This window comes from Chlamydotis macqueenii, chromosome 4 (assembly GCF_036417535.1).
Source record: "Chlamydotis macqueenii isolate bChlMac1 chromosome 4, bChlMac1.mat, whole genome shotgun sequence".
Taxonomy (NCBI): domain Eukaryota; kingdom Metazoa; phylum Chordata; class Aves; order Otidiformes; family Otididae; genus Chlamydotis; species Chlamydotis macqueenii.
In genome coordinates this window covers 70,489,497-70,502,070 of record NC_141559.1, presented here as the reverse complement: position 1 = coordinate 70,502,070, position 12,574 = coordinate 70,489,497, and the positions used below count along the sequence as shown (strand labels likewise).

Genomic DNA, 12,574 nt, shown 5'->3' with positions numbered 1-12,574 from the left:
AATATGTGAAGCTCCTTGGCAGGGATCAGAGGTGTTCCCAAACACAACATGCATTGCTCTTCCCGTCAGAGTTGAGTAAGTTGAGCATAATTATGGTATGGTTTGTCAAAGAGAAAAAGTTCTTCAGTGGCTGCTCTTGGTGGTCTCATATTGTTCTTGAGTGCCAGTCTGAAATCTAAAGGTTTATTCCTGCTTTCCGTTTTCTGTTTAAGGAGAATTCTTTTACAGATTTTCATTTTCCTGTGTTTAGGCACAATATTAGCCTCCTTGCTGTAAGCTCCTAGAGGTTCAGGAGGAAACAAGTATCGGAGGTGATGGCTCTGACAGGGATTAATAATAATTGACTACTAAATGCTGGATTGCTTTTTGTAGGCCTCACACTGTATTAAGTTTTAAACATGTTACATTCGTTGCCATGGTACTCTGGGAATGAATACATTTCTTTTTCATGAAATGCTTTTATACTTTTTAGAATAAGGCCCCAGATAGCTGACCACTTAGATGAGTTGCCAAAGTCTGTGAGTTTTGTTCGGGTTTTGTTATCAAGACTGAAGAAAGATAAACATCTTAAAATGCTGATTTTTTTGCCCACCAAGGATTTGCTTTTTTCACTGGAATAAGTTCTCTTTATTGACTTAGGAGGAGGAGTGATTCCAGACCTAAGTAAGAAAAGAATGTCTGTTCATAGCTGAATGCTTTGAATGCGTTTTCATAATGCTTTGAAGCATTTCTAGACTCCTAAATCTCCAGTCCTAAACTATTTCTTATTATGTGTTTGGACAGCTCTTCCTAGAGGACAATCAACAAACATTTTTTAAAAAATCCATTATTATTCTTTACTCATTCAGAGCTCTCCTGTGCTATGCTTTTTAAAATTATTATATTAAATAATATAATGGTCCCCTTTAGGGGGCCTACAGGAAAGACGGGGAGAAACTCTTCAGCAGGGCCTGTTGCGATAGGACCAAGGGGTAATGGTTTTAAAACAGAGGGAGGTAGATTCAGATTAGACATTAGGAAAAACTTTTACACTGATGGTGGTGGAACACTGGCACAGGTTGCCCAGAGAGGTGGTTGATGCCCCATCCCTGGAAACATTCAAGGCCAGGCTGGACGAGGCTCTGAGCAACCTGATCTGGTTGGAGATGTCCCTGCTCCTTGCAGGGGGGTTGGACTGGATGACCTTTAAAGGTGCCTTCCAAGTATTCTATGATTCTATGATACATTTTTTTAAACTTCTACTAGTTGCTTTACACTGATGTACTTCTGTTGGGCTTTCAGGAGTTGCACTTCCTGTGAAAAGGGGTATAAAATTAACAGTCATGCTCCAAATTAAATAAACTTTTAGCTCAGACAGACAATAGTATGTCCTTATTCTTAGCTTACATACTTCTTCCTAGAGTTTGCAAGAAAATTTATAGTGTACAACAGTTCCATGATGTCAGTGCCATGATTAAGTGTAGAAGGATGACGTATTCTGGCAACTTTAGATGTCAGCTTTACGTTTATCAGTCTGCTCAGTGGGAAAAGACAGGCAAATTTACTAGTCTGTTTAGAGAAGCAAAAGATCAAAATGCTAGCAAAATAAAAATAACAGACTTTGAAGTCCTAAATATATTAATATACTGAAATGTTTTTCCTGCTTTTGGGCCATATTTGATTCTTAGATTTCCATCTGTGAATTTACATGTAAGATTTGTTTTTGTTATGTACTCTCAGTACTTGTGTTTCAGTACCAATACTAGGAAACTGGAACTGAGAAAAGCATACACAGGGAAGTTACCACTAGAACAGCCTCCTCTCTGCTTATAACTTATTCTGAGTTTTGACGAAAGCTGGTTCTGAGCTGGGTGCCTGAATCTCCTGTGGAATGTTGCTGTGGTTCTGATCTCACCCAGAGCTGTTCTTGCCTGGTGTGCCTCGCTGCAGGCTGACAGTATGACCACCAGCAGCCAGGACTGCCTGTAGCTCAGCTGCTTCTCACACTGACTGCGAGTCTGTGCTTCACTGTTCCAAAGAAAGAGAGTTGCTTTCTACCTCTCCTAAAAGTTAACAAGCATCAGTTACTCCCACACTATACCTCGGAAGGAGTCTGCATTTATTATGATTTAAAAGAAAAGTGAGTCAGCATTCATGGCAGTATTAATACAGACATTTCTTTTTCTTTCTCCACCAGTTGTCAAGTAGAAGGCAAGCTGATTGTTTCTAGTTATAGTTAATGCCTCTGATTAAGTTCATTTCTTGTCAGGCATTTTTCTTTCTACCACTGGATTGCATATTATTGGAGTTGTCAGACTGTAAACAAAGAGCTGCATATTTGTGTTAGACATATATGTGCACAGCAGGGTTTCAGATGTAAACATTGCTGCCATGTTGAAGCTCAGAGTTGAGCAAGCCATCACTCTGTTCTGTGGACCTAACGTGATCCATTTTTTTTAGGGTTTGGGTTGGTCTGTTTGTTTTATGAACACTATAATTAGATAATTTGCAAAGGATAGAGATGTATGTGGTGACTTCTCTCAGTGCATTTTTAAGGAAATTTATAGCTAAGAGTTGACCTTTATTGGTAAAAGTTGCATACTGTATAATTTTACTCCTAAGAAACTTTAAAGTCACTGGATCCATTATTCTCATTTTCAGGTATGTTTGGGTCCAGAGTGTAAATATAGTGTAACTAGGAAATAATTTGAGTATTTAAATGTGCATTGCTTTTTTCATTGCTCACATAAATCCTTGATACTAATTTGGCAATATTTCATGACTTCATTGTGCTTTTAATGTAGGAATCAAAGGGTCTTTGCAAACACATAACAAGCCTTTTCACTCAAATGACAGTTAATTATTTCTCCTCTATGTTATGTTTGCTGTTACAGATAAGTTAATTTCTACTTTTTTAACATTTGATTTGTGAAGAGTGGACCAACTGCATTTAAGTTACTCAGAAAAGCCAGCAGCCCTCAGAAGAGGGTAGGTTACAGTGTAGAAATGGTGTTGGTTTTAAATTGGAATGTGTTGTGCCAAATCATGTTTAACAATTCTCAGTCCTGGTTCTGTGATCCTTCCTGTGGGTGAAATAATGAATTAAAGCCCTATCATATCACAGCAGCAATTTCTATCATTATTTTACCGACCGGAGAGAGCTTTACATTGTTCAAAATGGTTGCAGGCTATTGTATGATTTGCACAATAAATTCCAGTTTATATACCTGTACTCAGGGTTATCAATGGTTTTTATGGTTACTGTGAACAGGTGTCTTGTGGTTGCACTGAGTGGGGAAAAAAATCTGACTCTGCTGTTTGAGTTGTGAAAATACATAATTTTCTCTGACTTTATATTTGGTTTTGGTTTGGTTTTGTCTTAAATTCAGGTACAGTACATATAATGACTTTTCTCAAGGGATAAAAAAAAAACCCTGATTATTTCTTCTATGTCTTAGATTTTTAGACATCTCTTAAGCACTTTGTCACTTTATGCTGTACTTCGGTAACAGAATATGTCGCTGTCATAAAAGAGGCTACTTTAATAAGCCATAAATCATTGAGCTGTACTTATCACTAGAGTTTGGCTTATGTTCCCATCATGTAAATCCCTTTGACGCACTGGTGTATGATGTGTTCTGTGCTCTAACCTTTTGTTCAATTGACTGTTTGAGCATATCTTACTGCTGGCTGCACCAAACGGCCCATCAGCCATGCTTTGAAATTGCAAAGTTTATTCAGCAATTTAAATGGCAATCTGTGGCAGTGGAGGGTTTTCAGTATCAAAGAGGCTTTTTAAAGAATGCTTTCTCAAGTGGATTTTTGCTATTTGTAAGGGATTAAAATCATTCAGTGTTTCCTTATTGAAAATTTGCCTTCTAAATTAGTTATCATCTCAGTTCTACTAAGGCAGCAAACTAGGGAATTTTGGATGTTCAATATCTGTGCAGAAGTACTGATCCTTACAGAAGTCAGAAAAACAATTACAGCTCGCTGGCCCCATTTAGTCACTTACGGACTAAGCAGTCAACTCAGTGATAAATCTTGTGGCACTATTTCATTGTTCTGCACCTTGGCTTTGTTTTGTATGTCTCTAAAACCAGAGACATACGGTAGTGTGAACATAGGAGTGCAATGATGGAACACCTTTAGCCATCCAATACTCTGAAGTAAATATCACTGTGTTAGTCAATTATATTTTAACAAATGCTCTGCTCTGTACGAGACACTACAGACAGCAGTGACAATGATATTTGAATATATTGCAACACTGATATTGTTTTATTTAACAAAACCATTGGATCTTCAGGGTGGAAATCGGTGGGACTTCAGGGAGCTGTGCAGTATGTTCCTCCTGTTCCCCTTCGACTCATGGGGCTGGGCTCCTTCCCCAAGGCCTCCACCCCGCAGCGAAGGTGACAGTGCCCAACAGCCCCTTTCCTTGTCTGCGATCTTGGACTCTCTGGAGTCCTTTAACCAAGGAGAGAAAGCTGTTCTTGCTAATCAGGTAGATAGTGAACATCTAGTGCAAAGAGAAATTTGTATTTTAAAAGAAATTAAAAAAAAAAATTCATTATTCTTCATGATATAAATTGCCTGTGTCAAAAGACTAAACCTTTTTCAATGAGGTTCACCGCTACCCTTCTTTAAACGTACCTGTCATTTCACACTCGCTTCTGCCAAATTAAACCTACAAAATTCTGATTTTTAACACAGTAACCATTTCCCCCTAAGACATACAGGTTGACGTTTAATTTGCTGTTGGTGGAGTCAGGTACTGTTTTTCTGAGGTCCTGATGGGCCTGAACAAGATGAAAAATGTTACAGCACAAAGTATGGGGGACAGTGGTGATGGTGTTGGGGTATGAGGAAGTAAGAATGAAGGTGAAGGGGATGAAAGGTGGCTTGGTTTTTCTTGTTTTCTTGCTTTTCTGTGTTGCTCTGACAGTGCAGAAGTCTTGCTCACCTCCTGCTATCCACTCTCCCTTAAGCCAGCCCTATCTTCTCATCCTGTGGTGGGATTCAGTTTGCTGATCTACCAGAAAACTCAGGAGGAAAAAGTGGTTAGTGAGCTAAAATGTCCTGCCGCGCAATCAGATGAGCAGCAGTGCTTGCTTAGGACTGTGTATGTGGGGAGAGAGAGGAGCAGGACAAATTCCTCAGTGGCTGCACTAGATCTTTTTCACTTCACCCTGAGCAGCACACACACTTTAGTGCTTCTCTGCTTTTAGTGTGAAAGTACGCGATACAGCTGAAGTTTAACTGTAACGTTCTGGATCATTTAAAGCGATGCATACATCAGCGTCTGAAGCAATCCGCGTGAGGAGCTGCACGAGCTGTGTAAGAAAGGTCCCAAAGGACCTGGGAGGTGCTGGGGGCAGGGTGGGGGGCACAGTGGCGAACCAAAGATCGTCACCAAACGCAGCAGTGTAATGATGTTAAACGTACATACTCCTACAGACTGGCTCTGTTAAAGAAGCCAAGGGTCAGATGAACTGTGTCATATAGCCACTGATTTTCATGTTGCATCTTAGTGATAAACTGTTGTTGTTTAAACTATTTCAAAATACTAAGTGCTTCAATTTCAGCTATTTCAGGAGCACTACTCTAAAAGCAGAACGCCCACTTGCCTTTCACTGATGTAACACGACCCTTGCTGTTATCATAATTCTCTGTGATTCAGACCTTTTCCCCCTCCTTCCTTTGTTTGCTTTTTGCACAAGATTGCAGTTGTTTTCAAATACTTACCGTCTTCTGCAGGCAACATCTCCTTTCCTTGCAAACTTAAGCATTGAGCATTTGCTCTGCAAGAAATTCCTCTTGCACCAACTGGAAATCAAGTCTGACATGTAGGCAGTGCTGCTCTGTTGGTGTGTTTATCTTTGACAACACACTGCTCTGTCCCAAAAAGTGTAACAAGACTTTGCAAGGTGGCTCAGAGGACTGCTGCACTTTTACTGCTAATGAAATTGTAACGTGATTGAGTTACACCAAAGTGTCGGCTCATTCAAAACTAGGAGATTAATGGAACTGGAAGAGGGCTTGTTGTCTTGCACAGCTCGTGTCAAATTCTTGGCATTCTGAATCCTGTTTTCTGGTGTTCACACTGCTGCACGTGTCACTGGGGTTTGTCAGAGGCACGTAGCAGGTAATGCTTTCAGCAGAAATGTATATCCTGTGTGCTATTTCTGTGTAACTGCACAGACCAGGTCTTTCCCAGCTTCGTGAGAAAGTGCAAGATCTAGGCAGCTGTGTCCATACCGCAGAGGTACAGCTCTTACCGAGGCTTTGGCCATGTGGAGTGAATTGGCAGAATACCTTGAATAAGCTTCCACGCCCTCCCCAAAAATGCAGCTTCTGACCCTTGGGATACGAGGCGCTCTGCTGTCCCTGATGGCAGGAGCCTTTTGGCTGGGGCAGGCCACAGTGCTCCCCGAGAGCCGAGTGGCTGCGGGGTAGGGAAGGGCACGCTGCAGGCTCCCCTTGGGCTTTTAGTCACCTGCAGCTCGCTGCCTGACTGCAGAATGGAGTTCATTCCGGCACCTTGAAAATCCCAGCTCAGTCTGTCCTAACGAGTTCTTTCTAAACCACGGTCCTTCCGATATGACTTCCAACAAAGTCCACTACAACGCGGGATACCCTTCTCAGCTGTATTTTGGCTGTGCAGATTTTGTTTCAGCAAATCATCATGAACACTTGTTCTGTCACAAATCTCAAATGATCTGACAGTCAAGTACATCTAAAAAGTCAAATCTTATTTTCCTGTATAAGAAAGGTGTAGCGCTAGAAGTATATTTACATGTTGCACTGATTACTCATGAGTTTTAAATGGAAGAGGTCTGTGCAATAACTAAAGCATTTGTGAAGTGTGAAGTAGTAGTCAAAATATTTCACATTGTAGCAAAATCTGAAAGCTCTTAACTTCGTGCTCTGGGCAGTCCGTGAATAATGTGAATGACAGTGCCAAGGTACCGTTAAGAGAATCGCATGCTTTCACAAGCATGAAAGCTTTCCTTACTCAAATTTCTAAAATAATGAAAAAGGACAGATTTAATCCACTGTATTTTTCCTTACTGCAAAGTAACTTCAGCAAAATCTTCCAGTTATTTTGGGGTTTGTTTCATTAATGGGAGGAGAATGACAAGTGTTACAGTGACTGGTTACACATAAGCATTGTTCCTTTAAGCCAGTAGTAGTAACTCTTGAGTATCTTTTTAGTTGAGACACATTGTAAATAGATTGCAAGGAAGTGTGGAAGCTGGTTGATCAGGGGAAGGGGTTGAAGAAAGTTCTCGGGTCCAAGCATGTGAACTCATGTGTGTGATTTCCTTCTTCCAGTTTGAACAGGAGAACCAGAGACTTGTTGGTGAAATGAACAATCTCTTTGATGAAGTCAGGTAGAGTTTCCTGTTACTTGACAGACTGCTGCGCGTGCCGGTCCCATAACCCAGACAACACCTACACATGGTGAATTTGCTGCAGGATGCCTGGCTGTGTGAATTGTAGTGGTGTGGTAGGAGGGGGGACAAATCGGAGCACCCAGGAAATGAACTCTATGAGTTTGCACGTTGTGCTGTCCCACAGTGTAAAGAATGGTTCTGAGTGACACAAAAACTGTCCAAAATAGTAGTGGTTAAGTTTACATTCTATCTCACTTAGACCTAAGTTTTAAAAGATTAAGTTTTCCATCCATATCGTGCTGTCTGCTGCATAGGCAGCCAGCAGTAGGGGAGGTGCAGTCACTGATGCCCATGCAGACTGTCTTCATGGCAGAGCGGCAGTGCCGTTCGCTCTCCGCTGGCTGTGCAGAAAACCCGAATGGCTAACTCAAGGTAGAACCTTACTTTTGGATTGCTGGTACCAGGCATGGTGAATTCCACACTTCATAGTAGCATGTAAAAAGGATACGTCAAAATTAACTGCTTGGGGTCCACCACGGATGTAGTTATATTAGATGAAAGAAGGAAAATAGATGAAGCTCTTGCCGTGAAGGCTGCTATCTGCGAATTTCCAGGTGGTGCCTTTCCCAGAGCTTCCCTGTGAGCTGGTGAATGAATTGTCAGAGCACTGATCACAGGCCATGGCTGTGTCACAGACAGCTCACAAAACAGCCGTGCCTTTTGAATAGCCTGCTGACCGGCTTGGAGAATCTGAGTCTGTAGGAGCAAATGTTTGCACTAGTTTCTAATGGAGTGTCTCTGTTCTTTGCCAAGACAAATTGAAGGAAAAGTGGTGGAAATCTCCAGATTACAAGAGATATTCACGGAAAAAGTCTTGCAACAGGTTAGTATAATTTAATACTACAGCAGAAAATACAGCTTGAAGATTTTATTGGGGGTATTTTGGACTCTTGGTTGCATGCAAGATGTAAACATATGATTAGTGAATCTTGGATGCAAATATGAAGGAAAATAGTTTTAGTTTTCAAATGCAAAATCAAGATATTTACTGTTGTTATTTATGAATATGTACTGGGAATGGAAAATGCCACATATGTATTAGAATGATCCCTCTGCCTCAGAATTAGTGTCCTGTTAAATATGTTACTGAATAACATCTTTTCTGTAAATAGTGGCAATGGTCTCTTCCAGAAGAGCTGGCAAAAATTAGACAGGTTAAATTTGATTCTAAATAAATGGGAGACTTCCTGTTGATCTTGGTAGTCTCTGTTCAGGCTCATAAGATCACAGGTAAAAAAAATTACAACTGAATTGCCTCTAAACCTCTGCATCATTGAAACTAAGATGTTGCTAACAACAGATTTTGAGTTTTGCTTGTTCCCCAAGTCCTTAGAAGTGGTTTTTTTTTTCCTAAAATTAATCACTGTTTCTCAATTTTAAACAGGAAACTGATATTGACAATATCCATCAATTAGTTGTGGGGGCAACAGAGAATATCAAAGAAGGCAACGAAGACATAAGAGAGGTAATGTCTCTAAGTTTTGTATTTTGAACTCACTTGTTTCTGTTAACTTGCAGTTTTGTTCAAGTGTTGCTTTACACAGCTCACCCACGGTACAGGTGGAGCGTGTGTTGGGCTGTCAGGAGAGGATTTTGGAAAAACAGTAGCTGAGGTTCTTAGCAGTTCCCATTGCTTGTCTCTCTGTGATTTCAATAGCTATACAGGTCTCCAGAAATCTGCTCTGTCTCACCTATTTTTTAAATGTGAAGGTCACCTGGCATGCATTTAAGCACCTGTGAACTTTGTTTAAAAAAAGAGAGAGAGAGAAATTGCAGACTAAGAATAAAAGACAGTGCTGAATTTGTTGAAACTGAAGTTAAATGCAGAGCGTTAGCAGAAGAATCTCTTTACCATGCTGAATGCATCTCACGTGCTCCTAGTAAACAACTCTATCCCATTGTCTCACTAATTGGAATGAAATGATGTTTTCTTTCAGGAATTGAGATTTCAATAAAAATATCAGGCTACTGAGTAAATTACTCAAGTTTGTGGGTGTGGTGTTTTTTTGTTTTGTTTTGGTTTTTTTTTTTCCCCTCCCTCTTGAAAGCACATAGAATACTTAACTCAAGGACGAGTTATCTACTGCTCAACTCCTGAAAAGTGCATCAAACACACATTAGCAAGTGTAACTTACGGACTAAAATTTCTGATTTGGAACTTATTTCCACACTTCTTCGAGTAGAAAATCTGGAGTATTCTTTTCAGGAGCTGTCTAATAGGCATGGTGGGATCGCACATGGTGGGGAAGATGTGGGTTTTTTAAAGACTTAATCAATAGAATTACTAATATTTAGCAGTTACTATGCCTTTAAATCATGACTCTTAAGCACTTGAGGAGGGTACAGCAGTGTCAGCTGACGGTCCCAGTGTTCGTATTAGGGATCAGTGTTCAACAACATGGCATGAACTGAAGGTATTTTTGCTTAATTTTTCACATTTGTAGGTAGAACTAAGTTTCCTAAACTACACTGAGAAACAGTAGAAAAAGCTGATAAATACACAACTTTATTATTCAATGTTTGGTTCACATAAAAGCAATCTACTGCATGTGTAAATGTGAAAAATGAGAGAGAAAAGAGGTCTCCTGCTACATGCTGGTCTCAATTTTAGGAGGAGAATCCAAGAAAAATACTTGCAATACTTGCCCTAGCTCTACTTGTTCTGAGACTGAAATATGTGACTGACAGTGCTAAATCAACCTCCAGAAATAGCTGTCAGGTTTTGATGTGTGTGTGTTTTTTGTTTTGGTTTTTTTTTTGTTTTTTTTTTTTTAAGTCAGAAGGTACTTACGAGAGTGATGAAGGCCTGATTATTTCTAATCACAGAATTTCACTGTTGGAACTTAAAATGAACCTTTAAGCATGTACATTTTGATGTAATTCTTCATGGTTTGGGTATATTTCCATTATTTAATTTCCACTAATTAACCTGATATTAATGGCAAGCTTTGTTCATTCTTTTGGGGGAGGGAAGAGTAAAGCCACTAGCAGGCATCTTGGGTTGCCATTGCTGAAATCCTGCTGTATGTCGTCTGGTGATGTTAATGGAGATATCCTTTTCCTCACAGGCCATCAAAAACAATGCTGGATTTAGAGTATGGATCCTATTCTTCCTTGTGATGTGCTCGTTTTCCTTGCTTTTCCTGGACTGGTATGATAATTAATTAAAAATATAATATTGCCTACATGCTTTGTTGTAAATCTTTTGAACTTCTTTCCAGTGGAGTGGGGCACATGGCATACCTCTATCTCTTACGCATCTTTTCATACTGCTAAGGTGGAAACATTTTCCAATAAATAAGCATGTGTATATATCAGTCAGTGCAGAGGGAGCTGATATCATTCATTTTAAATCCCTTTATCAAACATAAAACCACACTTAATCCTGCAAAGAACACAGAAATGTTTGAAAGAGCTGGTAAGAAAGCTACAAGCTGGAGCACAGCTAACAGAAGAAAAAAAAAAAAGATAATGGCTTTATCGTAGTCACCCACACATCTGTCCAGCTCCCAGTGTGCATCAGATCCAAGGAAAACTGTTACTGTGCAAAAGCATCTGCACTGTCTCAGGCTTTATTTAATCATACCACTTCAGTACACAGTGAGCATTTTGCACATGTATGACCTCTGCTTCTGATCCTTTGAAACTACTTGCGTTGGAGAGCAGGCTGGTTTGATAGTATTAATAACGATAAAAAAATCAATTAAATAGTTTACGTCTAGGTGAAAAGAGAGAATACAACACAAACATTGTGCAGTGAAACAGATGTTTTTGGGATGTGGGAACAAAGGACAGACAGTATTACAGCCAAACTCTTCAAAGTACTAAAATTGGGAACAATTTGTTAACTAAAAAAAATCAAAAGAAAACAAACAAAAAAGCCCCTCAAACTTTACATAAGTAACTGTCATTGAGAACCAATAAAGTCCCTCCTGTTAAATTGACGGAAAAAATAATTTTGATTTCAAGAAGCATAAGCAATCTGTTTCTCTCAGATTGTAAAGCTTGGTGTTTTTTAATGTTCATTGTTCTGAGAGAGAGAAATAAGTTGTTTCTTATCAGTATTTACTTGTGCATTAAAGTTTTTATTGTCCTAAATTTAAGGGGAGGAGATGTATCATGAATCACTTCTGTGCAGGACAGCCTTGGGGAACAAATCTTTTCATCTTGTAAAACCTGAATGCCCTCTGTAAATATGTTGATATGAAATGTGTTTTGCTATCTCTCTTCTGAAATGTATATTTCTATACATTATATGCAGCAAGCAGCATCATCCTTACTCTTCACTCTTGCACAGAGTGAAAATGTCAAAAGTTACAGGTGAATTAATTACATTCAATAAAGCATATGCTTATTAGAAAATGCAAACATGGTATGTTTTGAGTACCTTAACATAAGCTTGAAACTCTTTTAAATGCAAAGAAAAATTTGGCACGTAGTTTATTGCTTTTTATGCATTCCACATACCCTAATGACTTAATAAAAAGCCTTTTACAGATACTACTGTGTAATGCACATTTCCTATAAATGGAGACAATTAAGTAATGGTTATTTTTACTGTTGTTTTGTTGATAAAGCAATTCTACTGAAGAAAAAATAAAAGTAGAGCTGACCATGTTTGTTCTACTACAGATCTTGCGAAAGAGCCCACACTGGTGTTTTTCCCTTCATTTTTGTATAGTCTTTACAAAAAAAAAAACAAGAACTTTTGACATGTCCACTACACCTTGTCCCATCCAAGTTACATGAATAAAAAGGTGACTTGCTTGCCCAACTGCTTCATATAGTTATTTTGTCTCACTGTTAAATTAATAAAATGGCTTTTTTGTAATATGTATTTAAGATTTATAATAAAAATGAAAACATGGTTTCACACAAAGAATAGATATTTTTGTAATTACAATGGAACTTTAACGTGCATCCACAATACTATGTTCTTCTACACCTTTTCCCCTCCCAAGCCGTACATAAACAGTTCTGCTCTGCACTCAGTTGCACATGTAGCTTTAAACCAGCCACCTGTGTTATCTAATACACTACTGTTTCACTTGTGATGCTCTGTGTTTTAAAATGTATCAAACAGCAAACCACACATAAACTGAAAGCTCTAATTAATAAAAAGGGAAAATGTTAAT

General features: G+C 39.1%; 1 protein-coding gene across 5 annotated transcripts in view; it reads left to right on the top strand.

The window, feature by feature from the left end:
* Positions 1-10,626, top strand: part of STX18 (syntaxin 18) — a 65,682-nt gene extending 55,056 nt beyond the window's left edge. For all 5 annotated transcript variants that reach the window (XM_086747820.1, XM_086747821.1, XM_086747824.1 and 2 more), the window contains 4 exons: positions 7,318-7,376; positions 8,193-8,262; positions 8,824-8,904; positions 10,508-10,626. In XM_086747820.1, the coding sequence (XP_086603946.1) occupies positions 7,318-7,376; positions 8,193-8,262; positions 8,824-8,904; positions 10,508-10,603 (306 nt within the window). In that variant the 3' untranslated portion in view covers positions 10,604-10,626. The remainder of the gene's footprint in view (positions 1-7,317; positions 7,377-8,192; positions 8,263-8,823; positions 8,905-10,507) is intronic.
* The last annotated feature ends 1,948 nt before the right edge of the window (positions 10,627-12,574 follow it).